We start from the raw sequence: 19,691 nt of genomic DNA, 5'->3' as shown, positions 1-19,691 counted from the left end.
CTTCAGGGCTCAAGGCTGCCAGCAAGTACGTGTTAGCTCCACGTAGTGGGATTCTATAAGACCACTTTCAAATGAACTAATTCATGCAAAATTCACTGCGTCTTACTGTTTGAATGACGACCGGATAGAATTACAAATCTCCCCTTAGCGATTGTAAGGTTAAAGTGGGCGGCCAAACATGGATATATGACTTAATCAACGGACAGAGGAATTTTAGTTTGTGGGAGTTAAAAAATAAAAAAGAAACAAAGAAACGTTAGTTACTTTAAGAGCTCCGTACGTCCGTACGAAGTGATGCGCTTGAGCCCTTCATAAACGTAGGTTGGCTACGGGGGATGCAGACGTCAAGCATCGGAGCTCATTTGATAATTTCTGCATTCTTTGTGTAGGATTCAAGGGTAGCCTGCGCACAGGCTAGTTCAGGGGTTATCAAAGCAAATAGTTTAATTTTGATGAAGTTCATCTTGGAACGCAATGATGTAAATCAGTGTTGAAAAGCCTTCACAGTAACGCCACAAATTCGAAACTATCACTGATACGAGAAATTTTACCAGCGCGAAATACGTCAGAAATGATGAATAAACATGAAACTATCTTTAGAACATTCCCTGAGGCACCAGGCCAAGTCAATGCTTAGAGGCTAATTCGATAAGATTCTTTACCCACAGAAAAAAGGGACGATACTTTTAGCGACAGAAAAAATACCGCTGCACGTTCAAAGACAATGAATCAGAGAATGGCGGTTTACTTCTGGCTAAAGTTTCAAAGAATTCTTGGCTAGTTTTCACATAAAAGGCCATACTTTGAAAATTTTGAATAGCGAAGATAGTGCAATACACGAACAGTACTGGAATGTTTGATTTGAAGTGTTCGTGAAGCATTCAAGCTGTATTGCGTGCCAATGAAGTACGCTTTGGGGCTTATCGCTTAATACTTTAAAGATGCACCATATGAATGAATACCTTTGCGTATATGAGGGTGAAAATATGAAGACGTATTTCCAAACAACAAATAGATTATAGTTTAAATTTTTCTGGATATTAAAAAATCATCATCACAAACAACATAACCTTTCAGTTTCAATTAAACTAAAACTACAATTACAAATTTCACGAGGGATTATATTTTGCGAGTTGCGAGTTGTCAGTTGCGAGTTGTCAGCTGCGAGTTGCGAGTAGTCAGCTGCGAGTTGTCAGCTGCGAGTTGCGAGTTGGTTTTTCATCATGTCAGTTCATTCTTTTTACCCAAAAGTAAAACAGTAATACCTCATTGCGCGTAAAGAAATCCAGGTAGTAAAATAAATTGTCCTTGGACATTAAAGCGTTTTTTTGCAAAAGGTTTTCCATTGAGCCTCGACCGTTCCCTGCTCTAAGAGCTCCCCCTAGCAAACTTTCCGTGTCCAGGCGACTGTTTTTCTCTTAGGAACATTCAAAATGACGCTGGCTGCGGAAGAGTAAGAAGTTGAAATATTTGTGCCTAATTTGCTTTCTATATAATCTGCTTATAAATAGGAAATGATTAATCAGTTGCGCTAAAGTATTTTCAAAGCACTTTGCAGTTGAATTTTTTAGTGCTTTAACATCAAGGGGAAAATCTCATTTCAATAAAATTTTTAGCAAGCTTAGATGATGTATGTAGAATTTTGCCATGCATCCAAAAAATAGATATATAAAAGAATTAGGAAAAAAGTGTAATGACAAGTGCACAATCTAATACAAAAATAAAGTTAAAAAATGTAGTTTGAAACCCCCCCCCATTAAAAGGCCACTGCGCTCTTGTTTCAATAGTGGTCCCCCACAAGAATCTTTGAATGAAACGTTTTTACAAAAGATAAGAAAAACAATATAAATTGCCCAACAGCTGAGAATAATGCAGAATTTCTATATTGTTCAATATAGATTACTTGAAAGACCATATATTCATAGTTTGCAGTACAAGAAGTTCATGTAGATGATTTAAAACAAATAAAGAGTGTTGCAATTAGGTATCTGGTTTAAAACCGCTTTTGGTGCCATTTGTTTTATAAAAGCACTTGGCAAATTTATATTGAGCCTTTTGAAGCAAGTCAAGAAAGAAATCCCATAGCAAACTAACCTGTACTGTAACTGTACTTAGTAGATGCTAGTGTAACGAGTTAACATTTGAGTTGATTTTTGTGCTACAAACTGATTATTATGACTAATCATTACAGAATATAAACAAATTGAAAAGTTCGTCTGTCGTTGTTTGTTTTGGAAGATGTCAGTAGCCGAAGTCGTTAGAATTGAAGAAGTTCAGGATTATTCCAAGACTTATTTCTGGAGCAGAAACAAACTTGGTAGTGCAGATAGTTAACTTGGATAGTTTGGAGATCATGAAGCGGAGATGATTCTCACTTATATCTAGAGCATTGCACATGTCGGTGAAAAAGAAGCATGAGAGACCAAAGATACCTAGGGTAGAAAGAATAACAAACATGGTAGAAGAATTGGCCGAGCTTAAGCTGTGAACGAGATGCAAGGATTTCTCTCTTTGGCGGTTAGAATTAACATCCAAATTATTTTCGTATTCTACAGTAAGCTGGAGTGTGAATAAGTGATTGTCAAAATTGACTAGAAGTAGATCAGGATGTAAAGAGTCTCCTGTTATGATAGAGGGGGAAAGAAAACCTGAAACGATTTCGTAAAGAGAACAATGAGATATAGCTTTGAAATGAAAGACTGTGCTGATATAAAGTTTAATGCAGAGTAATGGCGCCTTCTTCAATGTATGTTCTGCAGTCTGCCTCAATCTCTCACTCAAAATAATTTGACAGAAACACATTTATTTTGATGATATATTTTACAAGGATGACATAACAAAGCATAAAAAGTTTATGTTTCTGATGGAATGTGTCTTAACGGTATCATTTCTCTTTCCTCCAACTCTCCCCCTCAAAGGCTAAAATCTTTTACGTCAAATAAACCTTTGTTGCAACTGTTTTTCGAAATGGAAAACCACGCTTGAAAGGCCCCTTTATGTTTACAAGGATAAAATGGAATTTTGAAAATTTCCTATGCATTGCGTCAAGTAACAGCCTTCAAAAGACATTGCGTCAACCATCAATTTTCCTCTTTCTTTGAATATAAAGTATTTTCCTCCTTGATTCATAAAAGCAAATTTTATAAGAACTTTACTAGTAGGCAAAAGTTCTGCTACTTAAGTTGAGTCTGGTGCAAAAATTTATTGCAAAGTCGTTCTATTCTTTTCAAAACGAAGTTGAATTTATGTATTAACATAGGGTAATTTCTTTCATACACCGGTCTTTCTGTAGTCACGTGATGTTTTGTTTGGGCCTATCATCCTTCAGATACATTCCTTCGCAGAGAGCTAAATACTTTACCAAGAAAATAGTTAGCAGTAAACAAAATATTATAGCGTTAGATGAGCATCAGTGTCCAAAATATAGAGAAAGCGATGCTCTGTCGCTTTTAGCTGCAAAGTTAATTCTTTGGCAAAAATTGAGTTTAGGTTTATAGCAGAAGATTAAAGTTGCTATCAAAGTCAATGGACGCTTTGCATGAAAGATGATACTCAGATATATTTTATGCCTTGGTTCTGGTTCTTAAAGCCAAAAGATGGATCTTCCAAGAGGCAAAAAGTTAAAAGAAGAGGAAAATTAGATGCATTTGATTCTTTCTGGATTTGTTCCTTTCTTCGAAGCTTCTTCTATTTATGCTACATAATTTCATTCATTTTCATGGGGGATAGGGGTGTACCACTTAGGGTAACTAGGCTGTCATTCCCTAAAAATTTAACTTACGCAGATTTAAACAGGTGTATCTGTCGATTCAAATAATTTCTTGGGGATTCTGTCTAGGGAAAAGGATCTAGGGATACTGTTCTAGTGAAGTTGACAACTGGTGATGTCCCCTTTGGAACACAATAAACTGTAACGGAGTGTCCGACTTGACAAGAATAACACAGAAAACCCCGTGAGTTCTCCTCAATATTCCCTTCAATTTCTCAAATACCTTTTCTTCTACTCATCTTCAATCTAAATCACTTTGACTATCATCCGGTACGCCTTAATCTCCTTTTTCTCTTACAGTCTCGTTTACAATATCAAAGCACAATACAACATCTTCACAAAACAAGGAAGTAGCAGTGCTTGTATCGAAATGACCAAACTGCAACGATTTGTCAAATTTGTTGACGAGTTGGTAACTGATTCATATTGCATGAAAGCATTTACAGTTGGTAACCGAATTTTGATTTCTACCCCAAAATGATTCTAGTCTCAAGATGACAAAGTAAGAAAACTTGCAAGAAATTGTTTCCTCTTATTAACTTCATAATTCAAATGATTGGCGTCATCTCATTATTGTTCTACAAAGTCAAACAAAACTGAACTTTACTTACGTTCAGTCACAGGTAAACCAATACTTTTCTGGGCAAGTCGTTAACTTGATACACCATGCTTGCAGGAAGCTCTTTCGAGAAGCAACTTTGTCACAGCCTGGGACAATTCCTTCTAGTGACAGTAGAGTAGACCATTTGTGTCATTATAGCTTTAAGGTTTTCCTAATGAGTCTTCTCCAAGTTTAGGCAGTTTATCACGAGTGTAAGACCATTGAATGGTTATCGTATTTCTGTGCATACATTTCACAGGGGACACTTTTTCAGAACAAATTTATGGGTCCCATAAGAGTTAAGATGCGAAAGAAATACCACGATCTGTTGCAGGATGTTTGAGACTAATGCATTTTCTATAGCTTTGTTTGTTGCACGAGATTCCAGTTCCAAGACAGAATTTGAAATATAGAATGGCAAAAAATGCGTGAATTTTTCAAAAGAGCAAAGCAAATTCACTGCGTTTTTCTGGAGTGATTTGCATCCAGTGCTCTCAATTCTATAAGCAGACTTTTTTATTTTGAATCAAATCTTGATCTGAATTCACGTTAATGAAGGAGCAAGGAAATTTTCATGTCAACAGAACCAAGACTTGCACCGCTCAAGCTAAGCCATGTCAAGGGTTAGCCCGACACTATGGGAATATGGAAATCGTAAGGTAAAATAATGGTTTGTTTGCAAAAAAGTAAGCAACGAAATTGTATAGCTACCTAACTAATGAATTAATTAATCTCAAACGATAAACATTCCTAGTATTTGGAATATTTCGCTTTTCAAAAATCATCTCGATTTTAGCAAAAGCAAAAAAACAAAAATGGTAATAACAAAATTTCTTCTTGATAACAGGACTGAAATTAAAAAGATAATTATTCATAAACTTAAAATAATCATGAAAACATAGCGGCAATGTCCTTCAATAGTGTAAAATTGAAATGTATCTTGGCCTAGTGACCTTTGCTTCAGAAGTTTCAATGGCTGCCTTGCTCAAAACAACTTGGCTGATATATGACGAAGAAAATCTTACCATGTCAAGATTCATTTAAAATGGAAGCTCAAAGCTGACTTAGAATATTTTAACTTGATAGCCAGTAAAAGAACTAATAGAGATGTTTTCAACTAAAGGTGAACGAACAAAGATGGCAACTTTTGTAATGTCAACAAACGGGTGTATGTAATTGGTTGAGAAAACGTCTTGCAGAAAATAATTTTATTTAAAACTAGGGAACATACTGTAGGATGCCAAAACTGCATAATGTTACAAATTCCAATTACAAGAATACTTTATTTGTCTGCGTCCTAATTGATTTTCCCAAATATATACATAAATTACAGATCACAATAGCCTCTTTCTCCAAAACGCGAAGAAAAAGGGGGTGCTGCTATGCTTTTTAACATAGTGGTGAAAATTGTTCATTTAACGCCAATGCTAAGGCAATAATACCGCAGCATCTCATACAAATAGGCTACCAAGCTTTGTATTTATTCAGCATGGGTGATTTTAAGTTGAAAAGTAAGATTTAACTTCAATACAACTGATCTTGAAGATTTGTCAGTTTTTTTCACGATGGTAACTACAATCCTGAACAGACTGCCACGGGCGACTTGAATATAGAAGCAGCTAAGTCTAGGCCGTTATTGAGTTGAAAAAGTTTCCCTTCGCCCTTTATCTGCCAGTCATTAAACAGTTGTGTTGAGCAAAAAATGGTTCTACCATTTTTGTTTCAATCTTAAAGCAGGCAATTCACTGGATGAGAGAAAGAATAAAAATGGCATTCTATGACCAATCACGTTAGCCATCACTGACCATGTGACATGGCTTATCGACTTCTTTACTTGAAGGCCTAAACAAGCTAAGTGCAGACAACTTTATCAAGGTTTATCTCATAGAAGTTTATAACCTACAAACATCCTATTATGGGGTATAGATCAATAAAACCATAAATCTTTCTGAAATATATATCCCTACAATAAAGTTACAAAGTTCTCTAAAGTTACAACAATAAATAAACTACATGTGGAATTATTTACAAACAGTCTCAATTACAAACAATTTGAATAAATATATAACAAAGCTTTAATCGTGCGAGTTTCTACTGTTAGTCTTTAGCATGGTAAGTTTCTTTGCAATTTGAAAATCTGTTCTTATATCCTTTGCAATTTGAAAATCTGTTCTTTGCAATTTGAAAATCTGTTCTTATATCCTTTGATATGTAATTCAACTAGACGGACATGAAATTCTACGAAGAAACTTGAAGCATAGTGACAACTATTGACATTATCATTGTAACTACAGCAACCTCCGTGTTAGATTTAGAACTGCTCGCTTGCTCCCCACCGTCAACAACTTTGCCAGAGGAAGAACACGAACCAGACCTGATCCAACCACGGGTAATTTCCTTTGGATATCCACGTTCCAAGTAAAGATTTTGACTGAGTCTATAGTATTTGCTGCCTAAAAGTGTAAAAAATTCCACTGTCAAGCTTGAAAAAATAAACAGGGCAAAAGCAGCTGCTATAATAGTAGGCCAAGACTTAATGGAAAGGCTTGGCAAATATAAGGAATTGGCATACAGCTTTCACACACGATTTGTGAAAGATTTCCCTAATGTGCATTGTGTACCCAAACAGTGTTTGAGAGCATGATTTTGGCATAAGTTTGCAAAAAATGATGTTTTCATTGAAATTCTATGCTCCAAAAGAAAGGAAACAGCCAATACCTTTAAAGAAGTACGAAACTCCATTTGCCCAGGTTGTCACAGCATCTATATTATCTGGAATTCCACCCCATGCAGATGATATTTTCCTTGGATAGCCGCTGGCTGCGCGATAAATACTGCCGTATGTATAGACACGCCAGTATTCCGACCCTTTGAAGATGTACAACAAGTTGTTGCCTGGCCAAACAAATGCACCGTCAATGTCACCAAAATTTGCGGGAAGGCCAACAAAACCCTGGCTAATGGGAGTTGGACCAGAGACATAATCATGATCACCACTGAATACATAGTAGCTGAAAGGAAATACGCATCATTTAGTAAGTGACACAACAGAAATAAGAATAATAATGTTGGGGGAAACTACAACAAGACGATTCTCTACAGTTGCAATCATATGAATGACAATGTTGATGGCGATTATATCAAGAAAATGATATAAATGATAAAGATGATGCTGATATTCATCAGAAAATTACCTTTTTCCACTAAAGATGATTGTGTTCCTATCATGCTGTCTTTTGAATGCTGCATCAACAGATAATACTCCTTTAAACAACTTAGAAACTAGAATTGGTCCTTTTTCAATGCCAAGGGTCTTCTTCAGGATGTAGAGTTTATCTGAGTTGAAGAAATAAGTTCTTTTGTCATTGCCAAGGAAAGCAGCATCCATTCTATTGAAACACCGAGAGTCGTACGGCTGGACAGTGACAGTAGGTATGCTTGGTATTGTGACGGCCTTTTCACCTGAGGCATAGAAAAAAATTAATATTAACAGGCTTTGACTGTAATCGTAGGATTTTGTTTTAATCGTTTATTGGTATGTTGGATCAAAGATATCGTGGATAATTGATTATTGTGTTACTAAACCAACTATCGTCTTAGACGGTTAAATTTAGAAAATAAAAGTGGTATGATAGTTACCCTTACTTTTCACGGGTAAAACAGAAGTTGAATTGGGCGTCTCAAATAGCTTAAAGAATATGCCAAAAGAAAATTGTTCATCATTTATTCTTGACTTACCATAAAGAGCCTGGGCTCCTCTGACGTCATCGGGAGTAAGGTCGAAATCTGCGCCTTGATATCCTTGGTAATACGGGAACATGATCGAGCCTCTGACGTCAGAATGGTCCAGGCCAATAGAATGGCCTAGCTCGTGGACTGAAACCCACAAGAGGTCTTTCCCGGTTCGCGACTCAATCGTGAAGCGTTTATCGTCATTGAAGTGAACATCGCCAGAGAGAGCTATTGTTGAAAGAGCCAAGGATTCGATTACAGTGCAGTCATTCATAGTATTTATTGTAGATAGAAATGCGGAGATAACACCTAATATGAAGATATTCTAAGAAATTGACAATTACTGTTTTACAGGTCAGTGCTCGACGTCGTATAGGCAGGGCTGTACAAGAATTGTTGCCTGATTATCAAATTATACGTGAAACTCGAAGTTCTATACACCTGTTTCGAGATATATGGCACATTATGTTTCAATATATATGGCAAACTAGCATATAAAAGAACTTTTCAATGTCACTGAAGGTCAAGAAGTGCGTGCATATTGCTTAAGCCGACTGCTAGCCCATTCCAACTTCGAATTCGTAATAAAAATCAAGCAAGAAAAAAATTATTCCTTTGGGTGTCTGCTGGGAGGAGTATCTGTATATTTTAACGATGGCAAAATGAAAAAAGATAACATTGCCTTGGCCATTGGGATATGCCATTACAATCTGCAATCTCAAAATGAGCAGGTAGGGTAATAATTTTGCCCCAAATAAGAAACTCGCCCATTTGGATTGAACAGATAGTAAGAATCTAATTCTGGCATTAGCAAATGCTTTCAAGACAGGAATGGTTCTCGATGTTTTCTACAGCAAAAAATTAAATACACCGCAATAACGAACAATGAAGCTTTAAAAAGCAATAGAAGCACTTACGCATTTTGCTATCCATTGGATAAAAAGCATGCGCCAATACGGAACTGTCAGGTGATCTAAATGGGTATGGATCACCATGGGCACCACGAACGAATCTGAACCAGATATCTGGCTCTCCTGTCGCAATTTCTTCGAATTCTATGTTGGTAACGCTGGACCATTTACTGAGCGCATTTTCAAAGATCATTTTTACCCTTTCAGGACTCAGACCGTCATTGCCATAGTTTTCTACACGCCATGTGAGTTTCTAGAACATAATTAGAAACAATGTCAAATGAAATTGTCGATTAAAGAGCTCGTGCTTTATTTTAGCAATAATAAAGGCGAGCTTAAATGTATATCATAAGGCAGTACACTTCAAAGGGAAGCGAAGGCGAAAAGGGTAATCGCTGACCACGCCCTTCAGATTTTAGCATCTCTTTAGAAACGGTGCCAATTTTAAGTTGTTAAGTACACCTGAACGTTTATTGCCGTGCCTTTACCTTTCAAAAGACATTCAAAGCCTTCAAGATATAATGTTGTTAATAATGAAACATTGGTTCACAATACCTGTTTGTTCCACTTTGTTCCCTGGATGTTGTATCGCCTTTTCCTTCTGGCGCTATCTGCCCTGCCGATGTCAGGCATCCCACAACGAGATGTGTTTAGCAGTTTAGCAGTCTCACTGTCCACTACCCCAGTTGGCGGTAAGCCTGCAAACTCTTGCATCTTCTCCACTGCTTTTACTACTTCCTCTTGGCTCAACAGTTTCCCTGCTCTTGGGTCGGGTTTTCGTAGGTACCCAAACGATTCTAAAAAGTCCTGTGTAGACAGACAAAAATTAATTTACAAAGTCTACTCATTGAGCGGACTGGCCTAATAAGTAATGGGCGTAGAGTTTTGCTTCCAAATGGAGGGAGGAAGAAGGAGGAGGAGGGGGAGGGGGGGTTTGGGTCTAAAAAAGTTTCGAAGTTGTGAAGAGAAACTTTTTGGCGACCGTTTTAAAGGAAAAATATGGCCCCCTTTTAATTTCACGCCCATGACTGGACGAGCTAGACCACAATGCCCATGCATCTAATTCCTTTGAAAATGTCCACTTTTGCGAGGCATCGAATGGAAATGTGCCCTCAATGACGTCATTTCAACATAATATTAGAACTTTTGCTATTTTTTTCTCTAGATTTCACTGTTTAGTAGAGAAAGCACAAGAGGCAAATTGAAATGAAAAATTTTCTGAGAAATGGAAATACCAAGCTGATCATATGAAGATTAATCAACATAAGAATAACACGAAAAAGATAGAAACACGCTAGTTATCTGTTCAAACTATGTTATTTGTTCAAGACTTCCATTTCAAAATCAAAGTGTAGTGCAATTCGAGTCATTTATTGATTGTCTTTCTTTGTTCTCGAGCAGTTGGCTAGCATTGAGAAGAGTTCACAATGGTTCATTCATTCCTTGTCTTTCACGCTGAGAAATGACGATGTTCAGTGTGCAAACGTGTGTCACGATCAGGGTGAATAAACATGGTATCATTATGAATCAATGCGGTCATTTACGAAAGGTTTTATTTTTACTGCCTATAAACACCAGTTGAAATATTCCAAAGCAACGCTCGTGAACGTTTTCGGACGCTAGCCCACGCTTATCGTACCTCGTTTTCCTGTGGTGGTTAAATGAAACCCAAACCACAATTTGATACGCAAATGAGCTGTAAAGTGGTTACATTAAACACAAAAGGGGTCTGTATAAATTGACAGTGCTTTATGAGCTGAAGATACAAATATTTATATAACAGGAGCGATGTTTAATTGATGGGGGATCCTAAGGACATTTGGCTTGGCTTCAAACTAGAGCGGCACATTTACATCTATCAAAATGTCTCCTGTGGTATTCGGCACAATTGGGAAATTATGCAGATTAACTTTCTCGTTGACTAGGGGATATAAATTTACCGGGGGCTTTGTCACAGGGGGCTTTGATCAGAGCCTATTCCGTAAATCCTCGTATTGGCCCCGTCGAAAAAGCCCCCTCTCGAATAAGCCCCCACCCTAAAACTAAAAATTTAATGGGGGATCCTAAGGACATTTGGCATGGCTTCAAACTGCGTTACTTCATAGCCCTTACTCTCAAAAGGTGCATTCTTATGAGCTGTTTTCTTCTAAAAAACACGTGTGCAGGCCACACCCCTGAAGATTTTAGTTTAAAATTAAATACTCAATTCATATAGCGAATCTATTTAGAACAGTTGCCCTTACAGTAGCAAAATCTCTTGTTTTGTCAATATAATGTTTCCGTGGCGCGATGAAAGGGATTTTAATGGTTTCGCGAGTTTTTATAGAAAGGCCATGACGTCAGCTTGAGCACCAGCAGTTTCATCATCAAATTGAAATTCAATGTGTTTCAATATTGAAAGCAGATTGTTTCTATTTCATTGTTTTGGATATTGATGTCATTTGGTGTTTTTTACGAGAAATTTCTATTCAGATGACAACAACTAGTCAGTTCTTTGTTCTCTGTTTTTCTTGTGTGAAACCTAAGGATTGCGAGGTATTCAATGCAATACAACTTATAGATTTAAAATGCTTATAAATCTAAGTAACAAAAATGAAAGTAAAATTTATGGTAAGATGTTCAAATTCAAATCGTGCTTTTCTAATAAATCATGAAGTTTTGAAAAAATCTAGAAAACACATTCCTTGAAGTCTCATATGAGCGAATGCTACGATTTAAAATGTTTTGAGAGATGAAATGAATTTTTTTCTTACCATGGTAGTTGCTGTAACATCTCCTTTGACGTTCACTGGAGCCGTTGCAACAGTTAAAAAACCCCCAAGCACCAGGCCAATCCCAAGAAGAATTTTAAGATGTGCTTCTTCCATCGTTTCTTGATAATATTTCTATTAAGGCTGCTGTGATTTAAAATTCTTCTCAGACTTTTCTGCTTGATTTGATCTCGTTTCGTCCTCGGCTCGCCGTTCGTATATTGTGCAAGTGTCTTCAAGAACTAACCAACCGAGATTTTATGTCGGAAATATATAGCCGATCGCCGAAACCTCAAACCCACGCAATATCCCGTATTTGGACATAGTTATCATAGACCTTTGAATATGACACGGGCCCGATCACAACAGGAAGCTGTGTCGACCAGAAAGAAACAATTCCGCATTCTGACGTAGATACTTTCTGCTGCATCGGAAAGTCGAACATGGACGTCCCTACTAGCTCTGATATAAACCACGATCAGGCAGAGAAATATGGAAAAGGATACAAATTGTCATTAAAAAAACTTTACAAATGTCATATCCTAACCTTAAAACTTTGGAACATGCTTTCCAAAAAAACAAAAAATTTGCTCGAACAATAACAGATTTCTTAGTATTTGCCCCGCAAAGGATGGAGACTGGTGGTTAAGCCCCAACATTTTGCTAGAAAATGTAAATAATCAAGAAATGGACCACCAGTCAACTCTCCTTTTAATCGGTATTAGCCCCCCCCCCCCTTACTTTTCTCAACGCTCCGCGGTGCCTGAAGGGGCAGATCAGTCTATAGAAATCGTGTAAACTTCTGTTGGAAATCCTGTTATTTTTTCTTTAAAATCCGTAGAGATCCTTTTTTGGGAGGAAATCTCGTACGCGAACCGCAAGAGTGGCCACTGCACTCACGCTAATTGAAGGCTCAAGATTGAAGGACAGGTGGAGCTACAATTAACTTTCGGTCTCAAATTTGATAAAATTTGACAGGGCAGTTATGATCTAAAAGATAATAAATGGTCTCTGCCCAGAATATTTGAAAGGAAGACTTGTCACTAGATCCCAAATATCTAACTATTCAACAAGAAATTGCCTTCACCTAGACATCCCAAAGCAAAACCTAGAATTCTCCAAAAGAAGTTTTTTATATTGTGGTGCACAGACGTGGAATGAAATCCCATTACAAATAAGAATGAGCTCTACGATAACCACGTTCAAAAAGAAATTAAAGGAATTCCTGCAAAAATAGCATCCTTTCCCGAGGCACGATCCCTAGGAAGACAAGCATTATATGTAAATGAATCTTAACTTTTTTTGGAACTAGTAGCTGATAGGGTTTCTGTGTTTAAATATGATAAAATAAATAAAAATAAATGATCTGTACTGTCTGGCACAGGTACGCCGGAGAAAGGGGCGCGGGGGTCAATCGCCCCTGTTGCCCTCTGATAGGTGGCGCAAGAGGGGCCAGAGTACCCTTTTCATTAATGTTCCCTTGAAGCAGGGCAATTGTAATAATCAGAGATATTAATATGAAATTCTGATTATAGTGCTTAATAGATAACGAAATTTCTCAAAACTTGTAAAATAAAACCTTATTCCAAAAGTTAACCAATTTTCAAGATATCTACAGAAGATTGATATAAAATGGCAGTTAGTAGAAGGAATTAGTAGAAGCTGGGAGTTATCATTAAAATACCCTTCTACTCAAGCCTGCCCCCCCTTACCCCTTGGTCGTTCCGGCATCCCTGACTGGCAGTACGACAAAATATGATACCAGATCAGGTTACCGCATAACGTTATATTGGCAGGGTAAAAATATTCTAAAGTGTACCAAATAGTCAAAATAGAACTTGATAAGAGAAGCGCATTCCAAAACGGTTATATTTAGCCCTTTACTCCTATTCCGATACAAGATTATGTTAAATGAAAACACATCTAAAATATTTCTTACAAAGCGATGAAAGCCAAAGAGAGCCAAAGTTCATAACCAACGGGATTTACTCATTCCAGCAAATATTATTTTCCTTCCTACAGTAATCAACCCACAAAATCATTCTTAGGTAGAGCCGATTTCCGATATCCTAGTTTTAGGAAACCTATGGCGCGCTTTGGATTTGGGATTTTTGTGGGACAGGCATACTGTACCTTGGGTAACCTGATGCCTCTCACTTCCTCATGTTACGAGTTTCTCAGTTTTCAATTTTTGGCTCCCTCTTCTCAGGTTAACCGTAATTTGTGGTTAATCGAAAAGGTAGCTATTTTGCCAGAAACCATTGTGCGAGTTGAAAGGTTTGGAATGGAGTAGAGAAAAACTTCATTACATCATATGTGTAAGAATCAAGATCTTTATGGCAATTGTAACAGTTATCTTAACTCGATGTAACTTAATTGTGCCTATAAATTGTATGCGCCGCAGAATATTGCATCATATAGGGGCACTTTATAAAATCAACTATTCATTGTTATTATCTATCATTATCAGTCCCCCCCCCCCCTAAGAAAACATTTTAAGCGTTAGAAGTGCAGGGTCAGGAAAACATGACGGTCGCACGGACACTGACCAGAGGAAGGTCCATGAAAAACAATAGAAGCTCCTATGACACACCTAAGCCACGCCCACTTTCTATTGTTTTGTGAGGAAGGCTTGCCTTCTGGGATGTTTTTGTCTGGAGGAAGGTTAACAACTTTTTAAGGCCCTGTAGAAGTGATTTCCCAAAAAAATAGAGTCGACATGTGGGGAGATATTCTTTAAGACATCTGACAAAAGTTAGGGAAAGGGTGCAATAACCTAGCGAAACATTTCCTGGCAATGAAGCTTTGAAGCGAAGCAATGGAACTATTGAGTGATTCAAGGAAAACCATTCAACTTCTTGTTTTGGGATAATATTGACTTTGCGCAGAAATCATTGAATTTGTAAAATTTTATTTCCCTTCACCTTACTAGATTTGAATGGAAATCTCATTGGTAATCTGGTCAACAATTAAGTGGGTAGTTGTTTTTGCCTGTATCTTCTCACAAAGATGTTTTTCAAAAATTTAAACAGCAAACCACGCTTATCAAACAATCGTTTCATTCATAAGTTTTTTTAAATTGATGTAAATTGACTCAATGAAAAATAGACTAACTAGATCTTTTATCAAGATTCTTTCCGTCTGGCGATTTCCGCAACGCGAGGATGAAAAATATGAAGATTTAATCGTTAATTGGGTAATAGACGGTAAAAACAACAGAAAAAAACACCGTCAGGGGTCAAAAGCATTTCAAAGTAGTGAATGTTGGGAGAAAGAGGGTCCATGAAGTTTTACTTGCAGATATCAAAAGAAGCATTTCCTCTAATTCTTACGGTTACCCTAAAAGACTTACACTCTTTCATTTTTAGAAGAACAATTTTATAAGAATACGAGCCTCAAAATTGGTCAAAAGTTAAGAATAAATTAGAAACAAGCTGAGGCTGAGCTTCTGCAAAATGCAATTTTGAACAACGTTTTTTCTCAATCGAGGATTTTTAGCCATATGTGGGTGCTTTTTCTGTGAATATTAGAACGTTTCGGCAAACGAAGCTTGTCTCACTCAATTTGTCGGCAAATGAGGCCGGAACACCTCTCTAGAGCGAAAAAGCTAGCACTCGCACTGCTGACACCCTATAAGATTAAGAACAAACTAAGAACAATCCAGCCTCAGATTTTCGAAAAAATTAAGAAAAGTCAGCCTGAACTAAAAATTAATGGTTCTTATAAAAAAAGAGCGTATCTTGCAATAACATACACTCAAGCATACTAACACGAGGGTAATTGATATAATCGAACAAGATTAAAAGGAAATTGCAATGAAAGGACAGCACAGATTGTTGTCAATGAAATAAAAATGTCCCATGAAGAGATTATGGTTTTGACGGTGATCAAAATCAAAAGAATATATTCGTTATGCCCGTTGGAAGTCGGTCACGGCAAGTTATGGGTGGAGCTGAGAAAATAACACTTCCTTTAAGGCAGTTCCACTTGAATATGGAAAATCACGGGTTCATGAAACTATGGTTTTATTTGTTTACATTCTACCGAAATTTACAAAACCTCGGAGTTGACTACGACAACCAGCGCTCTTACAGCAGCCAACAAAGGTCAATATAGCCTTATGGCAGCTGTCTTGAACAACATCTTACTGTTCCTAGAAGAGTTATCTTTGTTTGTTTGTGCAAAACAAATAAAGAAAAAAATTAAGTATTTCTTCATAACTGGCTGGATGCAGTTGTGCATTCCCAAACTATCATTTTGGTGGTTTGTATATCAGTGAAAGGGAAATCATCCTTGGCTTAGAACCATTATTGAGTAACATAACCAAGGTGTCTTTTCTTACCCTAACCGGCCATACGTCATTTGTGAGTAACAGGAATAACTATTGACCTAAGATACTGAGCAGATACTGGGACATTTAAAGGTGCTAGCAATACCAATGACATCGTTGCAGTTCATTGTATTTGATTTTTGAGTGCCTTTTCCCAGGCAATGGCGGACATTTAAATTCAGATCACCAGGAAATCAGGTGTTTGAAAGCTGTATATTTAAAAATTGGGGGGGGGGGGATGTCGAATCTGTGCCTTGAGAATATATTGATGCATTTATAAGTTAACCGTCTTGGCACAGAATAGGAATTAGGTGGTCTTGGCGTGCTTGCGAATGTCAAAGCATAGTCAAAGGCAAGGTAGCAAACAAAGCCAAGACAACACAAAAGTTGATTTTAGTTAAGAAAGTTTCCCCGAATACAAAGGAAAGTTGATTTTAGTTAAGCAAGTGAGTTGATTTTAGTTAAGCTATAGCCCATGAAGGCCTGCCCTGCCCTGACAACTTTTTAAATAGCGGCATGGTACTTTTAAAACTCCCACCCTTCGCCCCGCGCATACTGTTCGTAGGCCAAAGGGATCGTTTCCTTAATATCAAACAAGAGGAATGTCTGGTAAGGAGACAAGCTATTACGGTCGGGAAATTTTTTACTCGTTTAAATTTCCCTTAAACGTAAAAAAACTTCAGAAATTTTTTTCAAGCAAAAACAAACAATCCGTGCACTTTTGCTTCTTCTCACAATATAGTTCCTGGTTCTACCCAAAATTTACAATTGTACGACAGACAACAACAGGAGCCGGACCGGATGCACAAAGCGGAAGGGTGGATGCTATGAACTGGGAAATAGAAAGCATTACAAAGTTAGGGGGCACAGATAAGAAGGGGCACTAATCGGAAAGTTCTAGAGTGGTAGCATCTAAGACTCTGGGGCATGTATCCTGGTGTTCCTAGATTCCGACGTCGCTGACAATGAAATGTGATGATAAGTGTCATGGAAAGCAATTACGTTATATTAAAATGAAAAATTTCAGACTTTCTATTCGATTGATTCAGGGTATTTTAATACATTTGACCAAAAAGAGGCTTACGGATTTACACGCATTTTTCACAAGAAATTTGCTATAAGCAACAGTACTTTCAAGAAGTCGGCCCTAATAGCCATGAAATTAAGAAACTTTCAAAATAAACGAGTATCGAATTCACAGTAGCATTAACAAACTGGAGTACTCCAAGTCGGAACAAGAGGAAGGAGCAAATCACTCCTTGGAAATCTCGTACACTTTGGAAATTTAAAAGAAATCCTCTTGTTTCGATGGAATCCTCTTTTTTTGACAATCGTTATTCTTGTTTGTCTTTCTTATCAGGAAACTTCTTAAATTCTTTTTTTTAATCCTTATTTTTAAAGAAATATTCTATAAGCGCCCCTTTCGAATAAGCGCCCATCTCGAATAAGCGCCCATCTGGAATAAGCGCCCATCTCGAATAAGCGCCCATTTCGAATAAGCGCCCCCTTCGAACGATTAAGGTACGTGGAATTCAAGAGTTGAATTGAATCTTGCTGCTTATATAAAGAAAATATAACAGAAGAACAGGATTTGAGAAAAAACTGACACAGAAAAAACTGACTGACACAAAGAGGACCCGGCTCCTTAGTTGCAGTTCAGATTACGTTTTAGCACAAAGTAGGCACGAGCTAAATCATGAGCTGCCCCAGTACCCCTCTTGCACGAAAGCTTCCAGTTACCCTAGCTTCCAGAGAAGAAAACTGGTAAATTCACTGTCTTTGTTATAATGCTGTGAAATGTATGACATCAAAACATTCTATGAGATAAGTGGAGTTTCCCGGGTATCTCTGCTTGGCCCAGTTATTTCCAACAGCAAATTGTGGTTGACAGACGTAGGATTGAAAGGCGAATTTCTCGTGGCCTTCCACGTCTGTAAGAATACATGCAGTGCGGCCTAGCATTCCTGAAACAAAAACCCTTCATTTCTTGATAAAAAATTACGTGTATACGGTTGCTTACTGGGAACCAAATTCAAAGACCTCCTGGGAACCTGGGCACAAGCTGGAGAAGTTATGACGTTTCATACTTAGAAGTCTGACAACGTGGTTGAAACGTGCTGAAACGTGGTTAAGAATGCTGAAGCAAATCAAATCTAAATATGTAAAATACTTTATGAAACACAGGAAAGCAGAGTGAAATTAGAAAATGCCTTCTGACAGCTCTTCAGAATTTGACGTAATAGAAGACAAAGGTCGTTTGTGAAAAATCGCAGCAGAACGCAGGGAATTCCAATTTTTGTCGCTATCTACACTGCACACATGATTCAACAAGACTTCTGTAGAGAACAGAGGCGCGTCGCAGTGGGGTCGCAAATATTTTCATGAACGTCATATCAAGAATGGTGAAAAGCATGATTCAATGACAAGGCACTCACTGTTGTGTTTTCAAAGGAAGGGATGAAGAGTGCGTCACAAATGTAAAAATTGTGTGCATACATGTATAGCTGTCATTGATAAGGAAGAGACACTGATTTTCCTTTAAAGAGCTTACCTGGTTCCCGGAAATTTACTTTCCGACTTGGTGCAAATATTCTATGCAAAGGAGAGAAATTTCTGACCCGGTTGATTAAGCATCAATTTCAGGCTTGGTTGGGGATCTGATTGAGGGTCGAGGCTCAAATATGAGGCCGTGAAAAGTTTATGTCAAAAAAGATTAATTTTCATATGATAACTTGAGCATAAATATATGGTAGCTGCACACCATAAAGTCAAGGGAATAAAATGCATTTCAGTTTGCTTGCAAGGATAGCACTGTAGTAAATGCAATTTCTCGTACGAATGAATTCAGCAGCGAGCAAATTGAAAAGCATTTTGAGTATAATAAACGCCTTTGAAGATGTTCCTTTCATTAGCTGATCAATTGATCAAAGAGACAACATGGGTATTTTGAAGGCCATAGACAATGAGGTGCATCACATCTAATCAGCTCTGTGGATGCTAGAGGAGCAACATTTACTATTTCCCTTCAGTTGCCAATTATACTTTAAGAATTTGCAATATGCAAAAAAACATGAGTTTCTATACATAAACATATATGTTTATCTCTTCTGTAAATGGTGTTTAAGTATGTAAAATGCTTTATATGAAAAGAAGCACTTTATTTAATTGCAAAGAAGCGTTTCTCAGGATTTCCAAAGGGACAGCCTATTTGAAGGACATTGTAGCTACCGAAATTTCCTGAAGGGAAATCCCGGTGAGCTTTCAAGGACACCGTTCGTCATAAATGAACTTACATAATGAATCTTGCATTCGATTCATCCTTATACCAGGTCAATTACTGGATTTTGAATTAAGCTCTGATTTTTTACGAGCACATACTTAATTAGAACATCGAAGCTTGATTTGCCAAAAAAGAAGAACGACGTAAGAACATTACCAACTTCAGATGAAAATTGAAAGAAAATAAGCAATGTTTTACGAAAATTTATTTTCATGTTAACAAAACAGAGCAACTTTTATCAGCTAGTCAACTGTGTTACTAAAATGTCATGCAAAACTACTATTTAGTGGTCTTAAAAACAATTCATAGCCTGTACGT

The 19,691-nt window shown here is 37.3% G+C and overlaps 1 protein-coding gene across 1 annotated transcript; it reads right to left on the bottom strand.

Annotated features, from left to right (window-relative positions):
• Positions 1-5,496: 5,496 nt before the first annotated feature.
• Positions 5,497-12,017, bottom strand: LOC135692181 (matrix metalloproteinase-25). The gene is made up of 7 exons (XM_065210242.2): positions 11,767-12,017; positions 9,569-9,820; positions 9,020-9,266; positions 8,109-8,330; positions 7,565-7,832; positions 7,089-7,381; positions 5,497-6,823 (listed from the first exon to the last, which is right to left on the bottom strand). Exons 1-7 carry the CDS (start codon positions 11,878-11,880, stop codon positions 6,609-6,611), a joined length of 1,611 nt encoding a protein of 536 aa, XP_065066314.2. The 5' UTR covers positions 11,881-12,017; the 3' UTR covers positions 5,497-6,608.
• Positions 12,018-19,691: the final 7,674 nt, after the last annotated feature.

This window comes from Rhopilema esculentum, chromosome 13 (assembly GCF_057945365.1).
Source record: "Rhopilema esculentum isolate cy_ngs chromosome 13, ASM5794536v1, whole genome shotgun sequence".
NCBI classification, from domain to species: domain Eukaryota; kingdom Metazoa; phylum Cnidaria; class Scyphozoa; order Rhizostomeae; family Rhizostomatidae; genus Rhopilema; species Rhopilema esculentum.
This window is presented reverse-complemented; position numbering and strand designations above follow the sequence as displayed.

Bases quoted from the DNA above. Each gene is read 5' to 3' on its own strand.
- LOC135692181 (XM_065210242.2), bottom strand. From the start codon at position 11,880: ATGGAAGAAGCACATCTTAAAATTCTTCTTGGGATTGGCCTGGTGCTT. The intron at 9,267-9,568 runs GTATTGTGAACC...ATTATGTTCTAG, and splicing joins GAACAAAGTGGAACAAACAG to AAACTCACATGGCGTGTAGA. The intron at 7,382-7,564 runs GTAATTTTCTGA...ATTTCCTTTCAG, and splicing joins ATCATCTTTAGTGGAAAAAG to CTACTATGTATTCAGTGGTG.